The sequence below is a fragment of the Panulirus ornatus genome, chromosome 2 (assembly GCF_036320965.1).
Source record: "Panulirus ornatus isolate Po-2019 chromosome 2, ASM3632096v1, whole genome shotgun sequence".
NCBI lineage: Eukaryota > Metazoa > Arthropoda > Malacostraca > Decapoda > Palinuridae > Panulirus > Panulirus ornatus.
The window spans coordinates 24981443-25001952 of NC_092225.1; the positions used below are offsets into that span (position 1 = coordinate 24981443).

Consider the following 20510-nt stretch of genomic DNA (forward strand, 5'->3'; position numbering starts at 1 on the left):
TACAAGAATTGATATGAAAACTTCGGCAGTGGAAGAACACACTGAGAAAGTACCGACAGAGACATAGTCTCCCACTGTGGTAACCAGAGCAACCCGCTTTTCCAGTGGGGAATAGTCATGTGATATATGGGGAGAGAAATGTAGAGCAATTCAAAATACCGAACGATCGTAGGCATCATCACCACATTACGATACGAACGAACACGCAGACGAGATCATAATCGCTACCGAACGGTGTGAAAGAAGACCTCAGAGTAGCAATGCAGTGACGACCGTGGCTTGTGTGAAATTGACGAAGCAACAGTTGCCTCTTTAACATTAGGATGGTAGCATGGATCTTGCGGACCTTCAAGACAAAGAGAAGACGAACCGTTACTGACGACCTTCCAGGCTTCAATACTCTCATGTGTGGTGCTGACCGCTTTCGAAGTGGACGAATTTCAGAGTTAGACAGTGTGCAGGGATCCCTCACACGACCTGTATTACCGAGGTAAAAGAATTGAACTACTGGGAACGACTGAGGTGTCTGAGGCTGTAATCTCTAGGAGCGCAGACGGGGGAGGAGGTATTGAAGACATCGTCCCCAGCCAGCAGCCATATTTAATTCGCTTGTAAAGCTATTGCTCCTAGAATCAAGGTGTGCGTTAAGGACACAAAAGGGAAATGCTTTGAACCTTTTGGGCCTGTAAGTACTCGACACATTGCCTGTAACCAGCCAGGCTCTGATAGCAACGCGGTTCTGCGGGCTGCGGCCTCCAACAGCTTCCTCACCCGTGACCCAACCGAGCAGCTTGCACTGAACCCTAGTTGTGACGTTAGATGACATGGGAAGACTACGACTCCAACTGTGCAACTCCAGGTCGTACCTTCCCAGCTAAGTGGGTCGTGCCTTGGTGCTCAGTGGGGTATATGGGTCACGAATATTTAGGTCTGTCTCCGTAAGGTGAACATTTGGCTTTTACTGTATCTCTTCTCTTCTTCGATAGTCTTCCATTAGAAAAAAAAGAAAGTTTCCATTCTTTTTGGGTTGTTTCTTCGTATATTTTTTTTTTGAGTTTTGATTTCATTCCGGATGATCAAGAACATAGCGTCATTTCCTCTTATTTTTTTTTTAACTCGAAGGTCGAGCTTCTGGTGACGGGACGTACATTTGTATTAATGACAAATGTGTTTTGTATTCGCTAGAGGTCAGGGGTTACCGGAAACTAATACCTGATGATCTAGTGTTGATGGGAGTCGCTTATTAACAGCTGCGTCCTCTTCTGGTGCGACGATAGCACTTGGGAGTCGCGGGTTGTAAGACGTGATGTAAAATTAACCCCTTTACTGTACGTACAACCCCTTTTTTTTATAGTGCATGTATAGATTTTATTTCCAATCTTCTGCATTCACAAATAATCCACATGTTATGCCTGGTGATGTCATCCGATTGGTCGTACAGCCACAGTTAAAGTCTGTCATCGCTGGGTGCCACATACAGTCCTTTTCTGGTGGTGACCCACATGCTAGGCCCAAGGCATTTCTGGTTTGGGTTCGAGACTGAGAAGCAGTCGGAGGTGTGGGGAAGTATGAAGGTGTCGGACGTCTCCTGACCTGCCCATAGCGTTAGTTCAGGTGTGATGGCGTAATGACATGCTTGTAATTTACACCACCACCTGACAAACATATATCGAGATGGAAGAGTAGGTCGGGACAGTCAGCTGCATGTACCAACACGCGCGCCTAGTGACACAAAATCATCGATTTGATTTTTTTTTTTTTTTTCAGTCTCGAACTCAAACCAGGTCTAGGTGAGGGTCGAACAAAATGGGAGGGAAGGACCAGTGAAAAGAACGCCTCTTGATAGGTTTGTGTGTGTGTGTGTGTGTGTGTGTGTGTGTGTGTGTGTGTGTTGTGTTTATCTGTACAATACGTTACCTCTCTCTCTCTCTCTCTCTCTCTCTCTCTCTCTCTCTCATGTCATCACAGTAGCCTTTTTAAGCCTTATTACACTGCCTTCGTTCACTGCCTCGTTGGTCTGTTTACTTCAGCCACACACCAGTCGTGACATTAGGAAAAAAAATAGAAAGTACTTCTTTCCGTCCTTCCCATCTACGCTTCTCACCGTCGCCACTGGTTACTCTGATGCTGATTACGATACATGGTTAAAAGACAGCGTAACCAGAGATTGAAAATGTAATGAGTAAATACACATGACACAGGCGTTGGAGCTAAGCGGAAGGTGGAGGGGAGGAAGGTTACATCGAGTATCTTCACACACACACAGTTTAGAGACAGTCTATGCGTATTAACAGTGTTCAGAAGAGTTGAGGTGGGGCTATTCTTGTCCCGGTATATGTACGAGTTCGGATGGGATACATATGCTTTTGGTATTGAACAGCAACTCGGGGACGAGGGATCTATGGTTGCTGGAGGTGACAGTGTCGAGGGTTCGGATGGGATAGATATGCTTTTGGTGTCGAACAGCAACTCGGGGACGAGGGATCTATGGTTGCTGGAGGTGACAGTGGCGAGGGTTCGGATGGGATAGATATGCTTTTGGTGTCGAACAGCAACTCGGGGACGAGGGATCTATGGTTGCTGGAGGTGACAGTGGCGAGGGTCATACCATAGCTTCTTCCCGGACTGTCAGAGGAGACGCAAGTGATGACGGAAACGCGTTGGGACGACCGGTGTTGTGTTGGACGCCTCTCGATAAGTGGTATTTGACAGACCGCGAGTGAGTGAGTGAGTGTGCATGCCACTTTTCTGCACCGTTTTGTTGTAGATTTTCTGTTGTGTGGTGGATAGGGAGGAAGTCCAGGCGGAGGAGGGATAGGGAGAACGAAAGTTGGGTCGATGTTATTGAGTTTTAGGTGCAGGGAGTCCAAGTGTCTCGAGTCGATGAAGAGTGTAGAGGCGAAGTGTGGAGGACTTGATGGTGGTGCTGACGTGTTCCCTCCAGGTTAGTGTGTCGTCCAGAGTGACACCGAGAAGCTTGGTGGACTGAACATCCTGAAGGGGGGACTGGGGGCCTAATGTGACAGTAGGAGGGTGTGGGACGGTGGGGTGGAAGGTTGGTGGAGTGAACAACCTGGAGGGGGACTTGGGGGGCGCCAAGTGAGACACCGTGGCTACGCTCTTGGTCGGTTGGATGGCGACGTGGTTGACGAGGGAACACACACGGGTTCCACCTGTGTGTGTGTGTGTGTGCCTTGTAGCACGCCACAGGTGAGCAAGGGTTGGTGGGGAGCGGGCTTGGAAGGTGGAGATGGTCACCCACTCGGAAACCGATAGCCTGACGGTGCTCGCTGGAGATGTCTCCCCGGCACAGAATGTGACATCTTCCTTGGCTGATGATGATGGCTGTGTTGATGATCTCGTGTTATAGATGACGAGGTTTTTCTCCGCGCGCGCGCGTGTGTGTGTGTGTGTGTGTGTGTATGGTGAGCGGGAGAGGGAGGAGAGTGTGTGGATGCGGCGGTAATAGAGGGCAATAGGTGGGTACCGGTGGTGGAGGAAGCTGGTGATGGCATGAGCAGCGGTGATGACAATGTTCCTGCCTCCCGCCAGCCAACCCACGGGAAGTCCTCATCGCCAAAACACTGGCTTCTCCTCCTCCCTCGGATGTAGCACTTGTGCCCCTCCTCTCATGTCCTGGTGTACGACATCGCCCCGCGGGCTGGTGGTGACGCCCTGATATTAGCTGGTGGACTGCCATGCCCCAGTGCGGGGATTACCAGTTGGCACCTGGTGAACCATGCTGGGGGGGGTCGTCTTTTGTACTTCGTGGCGGTAGAATTTGGCGCAGTGGTGTGCGTAATTACGTACTTGTCATTACCCATTTGTACAGTACGGGGGAGGGGAGGTGTACGCTCGTGGGGACTTCCGTCTCTGGTTGATCATCGTCCACCATCACACAGCTTCGGAGACTTCGTGTTGCCCCGTCTTCTAAACCTTGTATATATGTACGATGTCTTTACTCATATGTATGCACACACACACACACACACACACACACACACACACACACACACCGTAGCTTATGCCAGCAACCCATTGTATCGACCAGCCGCTGTGTATGGGTGTTTCCAGGTTTTATTCCCTCGCGCCAGGTTGTTGTGTGATGGTTTGCCTAAGGCACAGTACACGTTTCGTCACTCTTCAAGTCAGCCAAGCGCCCGGATAGCTAGCTGTTCGTGCCTCCATGTGTCCCACACTGTAGCTTCCTAGTCGCCCGTTTTCCTCAATATTGCTACACGTTGGTGAGGCCTAATGTAATTTATTTATTTATTTTTTTTTTAGTTTGTAGCCCAAGATGGGACGTACCTTTGCTCCCCGTACTTTACACCTTTTAAGTCACTGTAAAGTTCCAACCACTACCACACTGCTCCAAAACCTAGCTCTCCCTCTCTCTCTCTCGAGTTGATTTTACAGTCTTGTAAAACTCGGGCGTCCAAGGCTGCCCTCTCCTCTCCACCATCCGATCTCCAACAAGCACCTGTACCATCGCCTCCGCTCCAGGGGCCCGATTTTGTACCAGTTGCATCGCAGCAACCCTTATTGCTGGCCTCGGGGATCGCGAATCTTCCAGCTTAAAAGCCACCTGGCTCGACACTTCTCCTACCCTTATATATATATATATATATATATATATATATATATATATATATATATATATATATATATATATATATATATATATTTCCTTGAATCTTTCGTATATTATCGCCCGAATTCCTCCAATTATGCACGAATCATCGTGTGGCTGGCTGATCTCCCACGAAGCATTGCTCTTCTCACCTCCTCATACTGAGATCCTTTCACGCAGGGGATGTCCTTATGCACTACAGACGTGGGTGGGAGGGGTGTCTGTGCACAGGATGATCCTGGTGGAGTCGAGGTTGGCCCGCCCTCCCCCAGTTTTTCCTCTCTTGAAATTCATATGAGATGATTCAACATCCAACATGAGGTCCTGGCCTTCAAATCCACTTCCAAGATGCTCGACATATATATTTTTTCCCCCAGTACACGTACGTTATATCTGGTCTTTTAAGGGTCTTCCCACCAGCCTCTTTCGTATCCCTGTCGTGTCCAAGTTGACATACACCATACTTGTATTCTCCCTTCCTAAGAAAGGCCATTAGTCTCTGGCCCGTTGGAACTCATGAGTCACCTCTGCGTGTTTCGGTGTTGTTTTGGCCTGACTTTCTTCGGTATGGGTTCTGCCTGGTTTGCCGAGATGCCTCCTGCTGTGCTAACCTCCGTGGTGTATCGGAGGTGGTCTTTGGCTTGTGGGTGGAGTCCTAGTGTCCCTTCCTCAAACAGAGCATTTCTCTCCCCATCCAGTCGTAGTTCACTTGTTCCTGATCTGATGATGTCCGTCGTATCTGGGGCTATGAACGGTCTTTCTTGTTGTGTCCTTGAGTGTGTGACTGTTGGTCAGAATTTGAGGCAGTAAGTCAGTCCTCCATTCTAAATCGCTGATTCGAGGATGAAGGTCGGTAATACAGTAGGAAATGTTTATTATTATATGTTCAGCCGGAGATGAGATTGCAGAGTCCTCCTGAGGTGTGTCTCCATCATACGCAATGAGACCAGGTACTCGCTCCCTTGAGTACGACGCTACGACCTTTTTCAGTACGGTGGTACAACTCTTCTTCTTCGTTATGATGGCGTGGCCTTCGGCCTAACTCTTTATGGGTCAAGGTCAAAAAGGTCATCCTATACCCTGAGGGGTTATAACCTCTTGGTTAAGTGAAGGGGATAAAGTAGTTGTGGTATTTAGATTTAAAGGTAATGTTTCGTGTAATGCCACATTTCTTTCAGCAGTCCCAGGACCCACAGTGGATGTATAGCGTCTTCTCTTCTTTTTTTTCAGCACTTCCTGGAGACGCTACAGCCATTCGACACGGAGAATGAGAACGACATCTCCAACTACCTGTACAACAGGTCCAAGGAGATCGAACCCAAGAGCTGTAAAAAGCCGCCCAGTAAGGTAGGTCGAACTCTTGTTGTTGTGTTGTGGGATGCGTTCATTGTACAGCCCGCCGGGGAAGGCTGTAGGGTGGCTGGATGAGCTGGGATAGGAGTCGATGTGGTTGTGGTGTCGAACTGCAACTCTGGGACGAGGGATATCTGGTGGCAGGAGGTGACGGTGGCAACGTTGGTGCATTAGTTTCTTGCTGAACTGTCGGACAAGGTCCAGATGATGGTTGGAGAGAGAGAGTTGGAAGGACCAGTGTGTTGCGTGTCTGATGACTAATGTTGTGGGAAGGACCGAGGTATGACCTGTTCTGCACTTCTTTTTTTTTCTTTCTGGAAGTCCCAAATTGTGTGGTGGTTAGAGGAGGAAGACCAGGCGGGGAGGACTCATAGTTAGGGAAATGAAAGAAGCGGAGTTGATCCTGAAGTCAGGTGCACGAAGTCCCAAGTGTCTTCTTCATTCGTCGAAGCGCGTAGAGACGATAGCTGGAGGGTTTGACGATGGTGCTGACGTGTTCCCTCCTTCTTAGTTCATCGTCCAGAGTGACACCCGAGAAGCTTGGTGGACCGAGCACCCTGGAGGGGGACTGTGTGGCCTAGTGAGACAGAACGGGGGGGTCGGGACAAGGTTGGAAGCAAGACTGATTACCATAACTGCCATCGTGGTTGATGTCGACGCGTTTAGTGATGGAACGTCGCCGTTTCTGCGTTTTCTGTGAGCCGTCGTAGTCGGGGGAACTGATATGTCAAACGCTGACACCAAGGAGTAATACAGTCATCAAACACTTCCTGCAACGAAGCGCATCCATCTGCGGGGGTGTCTCGGTGATGATGAGAGGGAGGTGGGGTCAGGAAACGCAAGGGGACCCACCGTCGCGTCCTGCGGGACGACGCAAGTGTGAGTGGGGAGGAGACTGGAAGGTGGAGGAGAGATGGCCAGGATTTTCTTGCTGGTATTCTAACGGCCTCCACCACAGCTGAGTCTTGTGGGTTCTTCTTGACCTCCTACCACACACCACCACCACCACCACAATCGTATTTGTTGTCTGGTCGTCTAACTGAATGCCAGCATGATATTCTTTTTGATCTTGTTGATATATTCGTGTCTCGCCATGACCATCTCGGCTGTCCTTGTCGATGTGCGAGACCCACCTTACCCTGCTCCTACACGGAGGGTAGTCTGGGTTTGCGTGAGGAAATTTCCGTTCTAGAACCTTCTTTATATAGCTCCATCTATATCCATTTTCCCCTCGGTAGGACTTCCAATGGAGCCATCCTCAGTTCTAGAACAGGATGCATTTAGTAATAATTTCTAGAACCATCTAGATACAGCTTCCAGAACTGTCTTCACACGATTATCGACCTACGAACACCATCAGAGCTCTGCCTGCTCGCTTCGCCCTAGTACCATGTGTACATTGTACGAGGTTCTCCTAGTACCCCACCTCCTCACCTGGGTCTAGTTATAGTACTTTCATGCTATACCAGGGGTACTAGTGAAACCTAGTTAAGCTTTACTAGCGGTGTTTTGAGCGTAACTGGTTTCATTCTTTCCATTGCTTTTACCTTGTACTCTTTGCACTGCCTTTGTACCGTCTTGAACCTAGTAGTCCTTGTATTTTTTGTGTTTTCACCTTTTGCATCTCGTATTAACATGTACCGCCTTCACCTAGTGTCGCCTCTCCTCCCCTGGTATTCCTTGTACTGCCATACACCAGCCTTCCCTTGTACTCTTTGCACTGCCTTTGTACCATCTTGAACCTAGTAGTCCTTGTACTTGAATTTTTTGTTTTCACCTTCTGCATCTCGTATTAACATGTACCGCCTTCACCTAGTATCGCTTCTCCTCCCTGGTATTCCTTGTACTGCCATACACCAGCCTTCCCTTGGTACTCCTTGTACCGTCAAGAGCCACCTTAGCCTAGCACACCTTGTAACGCCTCCACCTAGACATCCTTGTGCTGCCTTGTTCCGTCTCCACTGATTCCTGTAGTCCTCCAACTGCCATACACCACCATCACCTATTACTCCTTGTGTTGCCTTCAACCTAGTACTGCTTCTGCTACCATGTACTGTCTTCAGCCTGTAGTCCTGGTACTTAAGGTTGGCATGTACCTTGTATAATTTTCCCCTTAGTACTGCCCAAGCCCCCGTGGAACACCTCCTCCCCTAGTATTTAACCCCATTCCCCTAGACCACTAAGTCCTTCAGGCTCTCCCCTTCTCTCGTCCTGTGTTGGAGGAGGACCCTCCAACACAGGAGAGAGAGAGAGAGAGAGAGAGAGAGAGAGAGAGAGAGAGAGAGAGAGAGAGAGAGAGAGAGAGAAGCCCGTGTTGGAGTGATAGGGAGGGGAGGAGGAGGGACGGGCGGCGGGGATGGAGGTGGGCGAGTGAGAGAGAGAGAGGGGGAAGGAAGGGGGGGGGGGGGGGAGCGTGAGAGCCCCAGCAGCTGGCCGGATCAATGGGTGGCGCGTCACGGGTCCCCCCTCCCCCCTCCTCCCTCTCCCCTCTCCCCTTTCCTGGCACCCATTCCCTCTCCCATCCCCATCCCCCCAAGCGGCCTCGGCCGCCCACGCTTCTCAATGGAACTGTTTTTGTGAATGAGCTACTCCGGTGGTTCCCTCAGGCTGCTCTCTCTCTCTCCCCTCTCGCTTCCCCTCCTTTACCCTCCTCCCCTCTTCTTCCTCCACCCCCCCCCCCTGCCAACACTGTGACGCCTCTGCCAACATCACTTCCATCACCCCCTCTGACTACTGCTCTCCCCCCAATGCTATCATCATGGTGGGGCCCCTGACACCTCGTGTCAACACTGTGACGTCCTTGCCATCGGTCTGACACACACCCCTGCCACCAGTCTGACTCCCTCCTCCCCCCTCCCTCCCTCCTCCTCCTGCCAACAGTGACGTCCCTTTCAGCAGTCTGACCTCTCCTTCCCCTCCTCCCCAAACCAGCAGTGTGACGTTCTTACCAGCACTAAGACGCCCCTCCCTTCTGACACCGGCCTGGTAACCGTGATCACCAGTGGGACTCCCTGCCAACAGCCAGACAACAGTGACACCAGTGTTATACCCTTGGTATCCGTGGTAAGCCCTTTGCCACCATCGTCCCATCCATCCCCTTCCACCAGACATAGATGAGACTCCTGCCTCCAGAGCCTACCACCCTTGACACCAGTCTGTTACAACCCTGACACCAGTTTCCTGTTCTTGGCATGTCTTAAACACCCCCCCCCCCCCGTACCACCAGAGTCAGATCCTTTCAACCAGCTATAGGCTCCTGCCACCACAGTGTGACACCACTTGCCACTAGTCTAAAATGCTCTTGTCATCGTTTCTGGCAAGCCTGACATTTAGTGTGACGATCCTTTCCTAAGTATGTGAGATCCTTTGCTATACCAGTCCCACGACTGTATCCTACCTGGTGCTACCAGACACTACCCTGGTTACTGTCTGACACACCCAGGTACACCTTGACATATCTTACCCAAAAAGTTCAGGGCATTACAAGTGAAAAATACCTCGGCTTTTCTTTTTTATCTCTCTCTCGTATATATAGATAGTTACGTAGTCACTTGAACATTATCCATTTCGATATGAAAGGTTTATGATGTGGTTGTTTTATATAGATAATCAATGGAGATAGATATGGGTACTTGATGTATACCCCAAGTTGCTTTTTTTATGCTCTGAGCCGAGAAAATTGTTCTGTAGTAATTGGGGAATTATTACAGTTGAACCCCCTACAGAAGAATTTAACGTGTGAGATTCTGAATACATTTTGCCTCAATAAACATATGTCTTTGTATTGTGACATACATTCCTTATATTACACGTTGAATTACATATTATCGTGAAATTAACGCAAGAGGATATATGTGTCGGAGGTGGAGGGAACGAGGAGAAGTGGGAGACCAAATTGGAGGTGGAAAGATGGAGTGAAAAAGATTTTGAGTGATCGGGGCCCGAACATTCACTGGTAGTACCTTTGCGATACCGTTTGTCATTTGTGAGCTGAAGGAATGTATTTCATTCGTACAATTCCCCCTGTAAAAGAATAAAAAGAGTATTGGTTAATGAGCTAACCAGTAGTGAACGTTTATAGGTTGTTAACCTTCTTAGCTTAACAGTACTACAACCCCCCTCAGCAGGACGATGTGAACCTTGAACACAACCTTACAACCCCAGAGCTCTCAACGACCTTGCGACTTTTGGTTATAAATGGCGAGACAGTTATCCTGCCCCCTCAAGGTTGGGTCACTAGTCGCACTTTGTCATATAGAAGGGTCGTGCTAGAGAAGGTCGTACCGTCGTGCTCAAAAAGTATTTATTTTACTCTTGATTTTTAAGATTATGAGTCATGTGTTGTCGTGTGAGTCAACATTTTTTTTTTTCCCCGTGAATTGGCAGCTTCCAGCCGTGTTTCTGTGGGTGAAAACGAATAGATTAGTCGGTATAAGGGAATCCTTCGTTTATCTCTATACCCAGTTCTTTGCACCGGTGTAAACACTAGAACCCTTCCATCCGGACACCCTCATAACCGACATCCAACCCCAAAGCGGAAATAAAACGCTCATCCCTGCCTGACATTTCAGCAGCTTCAGCTTGCTTGATCCCTCCCACCCGTGCCAAACACAGCAAAAAATATATATTCACACTTTAGTGACTCAGTGAAACGGAACACCCCCTCCACTCTACTCCACCAGACGTACTACCAACTGAAACTACAAACCCGAGACATGTACGAGATATACTTTCTGATATGCCTTGGACCTGTTGGCTCCGCTCTGGTATTCATAGTGTGTTGTAGTGGTGTAGGAGCCCTAAGGGAATGGGGTCTTAGGGTAAGGAGGTTAGACATCCGTTGAATTACAAAATAACAAAAGATACATTATCTGGCTATTTGTACATAAAGAGTAATGTTAAGTGTTTGATTGTATACATCCGCTCTCCGAATGTTTTTAAAATTGAGTCCTTCCGCTGCCTTCATGTTCATTCACTTTGTCTACCGCCTTTCTTCATGAATGTTTCAGTTTCAACAACGTAACAATGTCAGCTGGAATAGATCTTACGTATTTTGCCTTCCTTAACGTAAAGATATATTCATATTCCTCTTAACATATAATTGGAACTTGGGCTAACAACACCTACCGCCGTTTGGGCCTAGGCAACAGTGTTAGTGGCACGTATACCTCCGTTTGAGGGGTGTACAGAATCCACCTCTGGAAAGTCCAGAACTATTAGAAAAAAAAAGAATATATATATATATATATATATATATATATATATATATATATATATATATATATATATATATATATATATATAGGCTCTGCGGTCGTTGTTGCCATCGCCGTGTCCCAGCTAGACAAGCAAAATCAAACCTATCACTCACACTGCAATGATTATCGTTTGTTGATCGGTTGATTCGGTCTTCTGTGTGTTCTGCCAGTCGACAGGTTCTAGTCCCGTGGATTGAATTCCCTGCAAACTTCTCTACTACTTTATGTATATATGTGGCAATGATACAAAGAAAAAAAAATCACTTTTGCTTGTAAGAATGTTGTCTTGCGTGTGGTCAAGATCGCAATATTTTTTTTTCTACGCACGCGCACATTCCGTCTCTTTGTCTTTCTCTCGTGGAAAGTACTCAGAGATAAGTAACTTACATCCCAGGCTAGCTGTACCATAGAATAGCAGTGATTACTTCACATCCGTCTGTTAGCGAGGCTTTTCGTGTACTACCCCACCCTACTACAGGGTCACCCATATTTGAAATAGCCTCGCAGCTGGAGCGGCCTGTGGTCGTTTTTGTTAACGTTTTACTCTACTTCCTCCCTGTGCTTCATAGCCTGTTGCTTATATTATTGGTGAATGTGTATATTTCTTGTGTTATAATTTTGTAATATGAAGGTTGACACTTTTATTGAAAGCTAGAGAGAGAAAAAAAATAAGTGAAATTTATTATATGCTTTCTTCAGATAACCTGTCATATTTTTTCTTTGATTTCCCATGTTTTTGATCATTTCCACTCTACCATCCTCTCTTTAGTTATGCTAAGACAACAGTATCAATACGTCCATGACTGCATTACGAATCTAGACCGGGAAACGTGTTGTATCCGTATATGATAACAACAGCCAGGTCCATAGCAACCTTACCTAGCCATATCTACATGTTAGTATTGTGTCTGTTTGATGTTGTGTATCCTCTAAGTATACGAAGGTATGTTATCGTCATTGTGGTGCACTAAGGTTGTGGCGATGTGCACAGGGAACCGGTTTTACTGTGATAAATGTGCATGTTAGTTGTGACGATGTGCAGTAGGTAATGTACTGTTGCACAGTGTGTGCAGGAATACTGACAGTGTTGTTAGTTGTGTGGCATTATCCAGGGGTACTGTGTTGTTGAGGTAATATGCAGTAGTTGTATACGGTGCATGGGTAATGCATTTCACACCCATGGTAATTTAAATAGTTTACAGTATGGTGATTGTGGATTAGTTTTATGGTTACATCACCGTAGGGTTACTCATTTGAGGTTATGGTATTTTATTGTGTTGTGGCAGTGTCCAGAGGTACTGTAAGTGAGCCAACCTTGTGCGTTAATACTGTATCGCAGATGTGTCATTGTGTAAGGGTATTGCGATGGTTTTGCGTAGAATTACTGTATTGTCTCTATAGCTTTTTCCGGATGAACAGGATTGTGATAGTGTGCACGGTACAGTATTGTGCTTGTGGCAACGTATAGGACACGAGTGGTTGTGGTAATGTGCTGGGTACAGCATCATGGTTGTAGTGTAAAGTGGTTGTGACAGTATGCAGGGCACAGTATTATGGCAGTGTGCAGGGATAGTGTGCAGGGAGCAGTAAAGTGATTGTGACATAGTGCAGGCTACAGTATTGTGGTTGTGCCAGTATTAAAGGTACAGTATTGATTGATCGTATACAGAGCATGTGTAGGGTATATATATATATATATATATATATATATATATATATATATATATATATATATATATATATATATATATATATATATGGGAGCGGGGGGCTGGAAATCCACCCCTCCCGTTTTTAATTTTCCAAAAGAAGGAACAGAGAAGGGGACCAAGTGATGATATTCCCTCTAAGACTCAGTCCTCTCTTCTTAACGCTACCTTGCTAACGCGGGAAATAGCGAATAGTATGAAAGAAAAAAAAAAATATATATATATATATGGTGTGCGTTTACATATCTAAATATATTTTTCCCCAGAATAGAGGAGTTTAAAATGTGTCTTATTCATATTAAACATTAAAGCTGTGGTAGTCCTCGTTGGAAGCAGCCTTTTGAGCGGTGCTGGAGGCATTACATCAATGCCATATAGAGTTTGTCTGACGGGTAGTGACAACTCGCAGTGCACGAGTGACTTGTGTGGCAGGGCGATAGAGGGTGTGTTGAAGCAGCGGTGAAGAAAGAGGATGTATGACTCCTACAGTACGCTAAGTACTCGGTCTGTTAAAGGTGAAAGCTGGAAATCTATTTTTAGACGCGTTGTCTGCACCTGGCCCGCCCGCCTCACGTGTCCCCCGGCGATGAAGGTGGCGCTCGCGATGATTCCCCCCCCACCCACCACGCAGGAGACTGCAGTAACGCTAAAACCAAGACACTCTGGTGTTGCACCTCCGTTCATAGTCTGGTTAGATGGGTCGGCCGAGTGGTACGCCGAGTGAGGGATGTGATGGAAGGGGTGTCATGGCGAAGGCGAGTTAAAGTATCGAGGTTAGCTGGTGTGTGTGTGTGTGAGGGGAGGAGGCTGCGGGGGAAGGTTGGGTGAGGGGTTGGGGGGATTAAACCTGGGGGGAGGCCGGCGCTGGGTGGCTGCAGTCCAGGCAGCCTCGGTCTCTGACTGGCTGGCCAGGAGGGGATCGGCTGCCGTCCAGCCAATCACAACCGCCGCTTTACACCCACACACTTGCCACCAACTAACGCACGAACACACTCACCTGCCCACCCTCCTGCTCCTCTCCTTCTCCAACGCTTCACTATATATATCCTTTAGCACGCGGAGAAAGAGAAGGAAAGAGTAAAAGAGACTGATCGACCACAGACTCATAAATGCTAGGACGGTCACTGAATGTGGATGTGAGCGGGAAACTAAAGGGAATCAGAGGAATGTGAATGCTGGAAGGAGGTAAAAGGAAGGAAAGAGTTGAATATATAGACTAGAAAAATAAACTACAAAAAGGGATTTTGAGAGTTTAGGGTATGTAACAGAGTTACAGGTGATACAGCTGGCCAATAATGTGGGTATGAAACGGATGCAAAGTATGGTTAGACATAGATTGTAGACGGTATTGGCCGCATGTGAAAAGTGGAAGAGCAAGTTCACTGGAATGTAAGAAATGATAAAGGGGTACTGTTTATACCCAGCGAATTTTGCTGTTTATTTATCTCTGTTAGACACCTTGTAGTGTGATAGCTGGTATGGCCTCTTTAGTCAACTTCTTCCATTCATCTGCAACTGTTTTGTTAACGTTATGAACCAATTTCCTGTCTGAATCTGATTTTTCTTGAAGCTGAATCTCTTAAATTCGAGCTAGCTCGGTTTGTTTTTGATCTTCATATAGCCCCATTCAACCGTATTTTGTTAATCTTTTTCTTTGTGCATAGGAATTAAAAGAGACTCAGAAAGTGAACCATATCCTTAACTTTCTTAGATTTATCTTAGGAAAATATGTCGGTAAAGGAAACAATAAATATTCAAAGGACTTTGGACGTTTGTGAGAAGATGAATGTAACGGATGAGTACATATAGTCGGAGACATTTTGTCTCACACTCGTAACGAACAAGGTTAGGACGATGGGTGAGGTTGTGATCTGACGTACACCCGCGATTTGGATATTGTTCATGACGAGTCTACGCCCGTGGAAAGTACATGGTCATGGTGGTGTCCAGGCACACATACTTACTTGAGATGCTTTTCCGCATACCGGTCACGATCCTGGCCTTTGACCTGATCCTTGAAGCTTCAGCTACCATACCCTCGGGGCAGTACCGTCATACTCAGTGGTCGTGATTCGTGCTCGGGGAGCGCACCGTCGTGCACAAGGATTTTACCGTCCTGCTCAAGGGTTGTACCATCGTTTAAGTCCTTGCAGGAAGAGTGATCGGTACGAGGGAATGAAAGACAAATACCCCTACCTATGTTAAGGTATGGGATCATAGAAAACGCACATAACTTGAAGCCTGCATCACAGACAAATATATGGTTTGTCATCTGCTGGAAAAGATAATCAGGAAGCAAAGGGAGAAGTACATGCCAAGGGAGAACTACCTGGGGGTAAAGACTGTTTTACAAGTCATCTGGATTCCATGGAGAAGGAATTGAGTGGAATACCTTTTTTTCCAACTGCCAGAGAGTTTTATATACTTGCCAGTATAATATTAGATGACCCAAGTAGGCATGCGAGGATGATGTCTTCATTGTTGTGAAAAACCACATAAAACGAAAGGGATCAGGGAACATACATATGTCAGAAGAGGCTTTTCAGACTCGGTAAATGTGAACCTCTGGTGTGCCACAGTGCTCTCTGTTGGGGCCTTTGTCATATTTTTCATATGCATAATTGATTTGCTGGGAGGACTTGAATGAAATGAAAGTCTGCATCACCATTTTTGTTCATTCCACTTAAGGAAAGGTCTAAGTCTTTGAGGTATGGAAGCCAAGTTTCAGGGTGAGGATACTAGCCATATATATGTTCACACTTCAGAAGAGGGGGGGTGGGAAGAGACATTATTCGTGTACAGCTTTCATGTTTTACGACTGGTGCTGACTGTGTCTTTGAAATAGAGAAAACTGAACAGTTGTGGACAAGAAGCTTGTCACCTGCTTCCTTCTGACTGTTCTTGCTGTATGAAACATTTGTTGTGATCGATTAGAAATTGTTTAATTGAAATATCTTGTGCTCGTAGGGTTGCATATGACCCATCATGTACTGCATGTGTAAAAGCGTCATTGTATGATAGAAATTAAGAAAAAAAAAAGTGAATTATATCTTCCTCTTTCAGGATCGCAAATGGCCCAATTGTTACATCAAGTCTCCAGGCATCAAACCTCGCATCAGGGGGATGATTCCCAACCCATTACCACCAAAGTTCCCACAACCTGAGAGAGGGCACAAACCTCCAGAAGGGGCTGATGGGGATGACACGCCGCACATGCTGACGCCTCCAACTCCTACAACACCTTGCACGCCGCCTCCACCACCACCACAGTCACAACCGCCACACACAGTTGTTGACAATGCTATCTTTGCCCCAGTAGAGATTGGCACAGGCAGTAAGTTACTCCTGTCAGTATTTTTGTTTTACTTAGCTCATTTCCTAGCTGATGTTTTATTAGTATTAGTGGGATAGAAAATTTGCCAGTTGTATTTTTATGGATTGTCATTTTAATGGTTATTGTGGATGGAATGGGAGTATATGTCTGTTATTGTTAGGCCCCATTTCTCATTATCTTTTTTTGTGGTCATACTCATTAATGTAAGATTTAACTCTATTTATCTCTGATGCCTTTTTCCCCCCTGGAACTCCCTCAAGGGCGTGGCCACGGCAAAAGAGTCTCCATAACTGTTGAACTCCAGTGCTGCTTCTTAGCCTTTCATGCCTTACTCTTAACAGCCACTGGCTGATGGCAACTCGTGCAGTGTTTCCAGAGACTCCTGCATAATGTTCATACCAGCTACTACTTAAGATTTACTGGTGTGCAAAGCATCAAGTAGAAAATATGAAATAAAAGTAGTGTTAAGATGTGCCAATTGATCATATATAAATAAAAGCACAATCGAAGCACTGTTGAAGTAAACTGAATCTGGACTGCCATACTTGGTAATACTTCATGTCCCATCCAGTCTTGCATTATGTGCAGTTTGATAGAAAATTATATAGATGAATAGATAGGCAGAGTGACAGGCAGGCATGTAGGTAGGCATTATCAGACTCCTGCTTGAAATTACACCACAAGTGAAGAGTGATTTTTGGCAAGGCATATCCTCATCAGTTGACAATTTGTAGCCTCATAAAGACTTCTTACTTTAAAGGAGTTCATCCTGACCCAGCTACTGAGGGTAGTGCAGCCTTGAAAGCTGTAGGTGCCCATTGAAAAGGGGTGTTGGTCTATAAGCCCAAACTACTTTGTGAAAAGGGTTCTGGTGTTGTGTAATGATAGTATATACAGTATATAAATGTGTAGATATATAGGTGTTACCAGACTATGCTTTCTCAATGTTACACAATGAGTGAAAGTTCACCTTTGGGGAGGCTGTGTCATTAATAGTATAGTCTTGTCAAAGAACTCACTCCAAGGAGTCCATTATTTCCTTGCTCCTGGAAATATTGCAGCCTTGGAGCCACAGAAGCTCCTGGAAAGAGGTTCTGGGTAACACCATGACCATTTCTTAGGAAGGAGTCTAGGGTACTTATAATTAAAAGATAGATAGATAAGTATATATGTACTCCCACTTCTTGTATGTAGTACGTAAAACATTCAAGTGATATAAGGGATTAATATGTCTTAATTTTATCAAGATGAAATTTTGTCCTTTGTCTAGATGTAATATCAAGTACGACTGATATCCGAGGAATTATAAGTGGATTTCCAAGCAATTTCCTGCCTCCTCAAGCACCACCACCTCCACCATCATCTCCACAAGCTCCTCCACCACCACTACCACCTCGAGGACGCAAGAGAGAACCATCTATTGGTGACACTTCGCCTAAGGTAAGCTCATAGCACATCAAGGTAACTAAGCATGTAGGTGTTCTTGGTAATGATAGGCACATATCAGGCTTTTTTGTTTCAACTAGAATGCATTATGCAGATCTTAAATAGGTGATGGACAGCACAATCCAGATGTCCTCTCGTGAAGTTTAGGCAAAGTAATGTAATAGGACAGGGTCCTTCATTGTGCTTTATATCTCTAGGGCTTCACTGGGACCCTTGATGCAGCCAAGTTCCTTAACCTTAATGTGAATTTATCTTTTTTTTATTCCAGTCTCATTGGGGAAAAAGAGCATTCACATGTGGAAAGCAAACTGGTGATAAAAGTTTTTATGATCTGATACGGGAGTAATAATGATGAGCCTTCTTGGAAACATTGCTGGATGGATTCCATCAATGACAAAAACATTGAGATTTTCTGTACTTCTCAGAAAATCAATAAAAAAGAAAGTTAAGGTTTATTTATTACTTATAATCACACCTAAGAATTGAATGACTAATAACTTAGATTAGAAATGGCATTTTACTTAATTTTTTGTCAGTATTGCTGGAAGCATCAGTAGGAAGGGCAGTGTTACTTTACTTAAAAATCATTCTTAGTTGCAAAAAAATGAAATACAAAGCTTGCTCCTGACCAGTTATTGCATATCAGTATTGGCCCTCACAAAAGAGGTTATATTATCAGAAATACAAGCAACTTCTAAAGAGTACGTTGCATTAAAAATATCCTCTGAATATTTGTGTAATATTTAAAGAATCATCTTAAGTGTTATTCTTTTTAGAAAGTTAGCCAGGTTTAATAATCACATGAAACCAACATGAGAATAATTCACAAACTTGAAAAATGTATTCCATGTTCAGGAGTTTATCATTTTGGTCTCATTAATTTTGTGTTAAATGAGTAATTTGTTTTTTCTTCTTTTCACTCTAGGTGAAACAGGCACCAGATGCTCCTGAGTTACCACCTCGGGATGTTTCCCCACCACCTATTCCACCACGTACAGCCACTTTGCCCCGTATGCATTCTTCAGGGGGACTTCAGCATGGCCCCACACATCATCATCATACTCCCATAGGACATTCTTTGCATTCTCTTAGCCACCATCATCCACTTTCTCATCACCATCATACCCATCATCACCGGCAAACCCCCCCATCATTGCTAGCCCCTCCACCTCCACCTCAGCAGTATCAATTAGATCCACCTCCACACCGTCGCAACAACTCTGTGGATTTGTCTTCACCTACTCCCCTGGCACGGAGACATACTAATGGACCTCAAACAGGTAAAGTACAGTAATTTAGTGTAGTGTGATTAATTGGTTAGCATTATTGACTGGGGAATTCACACATAAGCCTGCCTAGTTCAAATGCTGGGTTGGCCAGTAAGTGGAAACCTGGCTTAGATAGGTACAAACAAAATATCTGCTCCATTTTAAACTATGCTTCACCTACTGGTCTTCTACCCTTTCAAAAGCAAATATAATATTGCAAACCACACAAAATAATGCTTAGCAAGCACAAATCCACAGTACCTTCACAGAGAAATAGAGGGCCTCTCAATACAGCCCCACCTCGACATGCTTGACGTGAAATTCTCTACAACAGCACTAGACCCCTTCCATCCAAGCCATGCTATAACTAACCCTGCCCCACTTATCAGTAATCTCTACTCACTTATCCCCACCCCAAACAATATCGCTAACAAAACACAAACTGAAATAACCCAGTGAGCTTGAAGCACCTGACCTCCCAACTTGGTCTTAAACCACAGCCCATCAGACATACAATACAAGGACAGAATTCCTACCAAGCATTTCCTGTCAGATTTTTTGTCTTCATTCTTCTTTCCTTCCATTCTCGTTGTGTCCCATGCACGTTGGTGACACCCTTATTGTGTTTCAGAGTACCATTAATTCTTGGAGGTAGGAGACAATTTATATTTTATTATAAAGAGTGAATGTTGGGGTGAAGAGGGTGGTGAGAGTAAGTGAGCTTGGGAAGGAGACTTGTGTGAGGAAGTACCAGGAGAGACTGAGTACAGAATGGAAAAAGGTGAGAACAATGGAAGTAAGGGGAGCGAGGGAGGAAAGGGATGTATTTAGGGAATCAGTGATGGATTGCGCAAAAGATGCTTGTGGCATGAGAAGCGTGGGAGGTGGGTTGATTAGAAAGGGTAGTGAGTGGTGGGATGAAGAAGTAAGATTATTAGTGAAAGAGAAGAGAGAGGCATTTGGACGATTTTTGCAGGGAAAAAATGAAATTGAGTGGGAGATGTATAAAAGAAAGAGACAGGAGGTCAAGAGAAAGGTGCAAGAGGTGAAAAAGAGGGCAAATGAGAGTTGGGGTGAGAGAGTATCATTAAATTTTAGGGAGGATAAAATGATGTTCTGGAAGGAGGTAAATAAAGTGCGTAAGACAAGGGAGCAAATGGGAACTTCAGTGAAGGGGGCTAATGGGGAGGTGATAACAAGTAGTGGTGATGTGAGGAGATGGAGTGAGTATTTTGAAGGTTTGTTGAATGTGTTTGATGATAGAGTGGCAGATATAGGGTGTCTTGGTCGAGATGGTGTGCAAAGTGAGAGGGTTAGGGAAAATGATTTGGTAAACAGAGAAGAGGTAGTAAAAGCTTTGTGGAAGATGAAAGCTGGCAAGGCAGCAGGTTTGGATGGTATTGCAGTGGAATTTATTAAAAAAGGGGGTGACTGTATTATTGACTGGTTGGTAAGGTTATTTAATGTATGTATGACTCATGGTGAGGTGCCTGAGGATTGGTGGAATGCGTG

General features: G+C 45.5%; 1 protein-coding gene across 2 annotated transcripts in view; it reads left to right on the forward strand.

Annotated features, from left to right (window-relative positions):
- Positions 1–20510, forward strand: part of LOC139754501 (son of sevenless homolog 1-like) — a 147270-nt gene that overhangs the window by 112475 nt on the left and 14285 nt on the right. For both annotated transcript variants that reach the window (XM_071671785.1, XM_071671794.1), the window contains 4 exons: positions 5861–5977; positions 16014–16284; positions 17555–17724; positions 18656–19010. In XM_071671785.1, coding sequence (XP_071527886.1) covers positions 5861–5977; positions 16014–16284; positions 17555–17724; positions 18656–19010 — 913 coding nt within the window. The remainder of the gene's footprint in view (positions 1–5860; positions 5978–16013; positions 16285–17554; positions 17725–18655; positions 19011–20510) is intronic.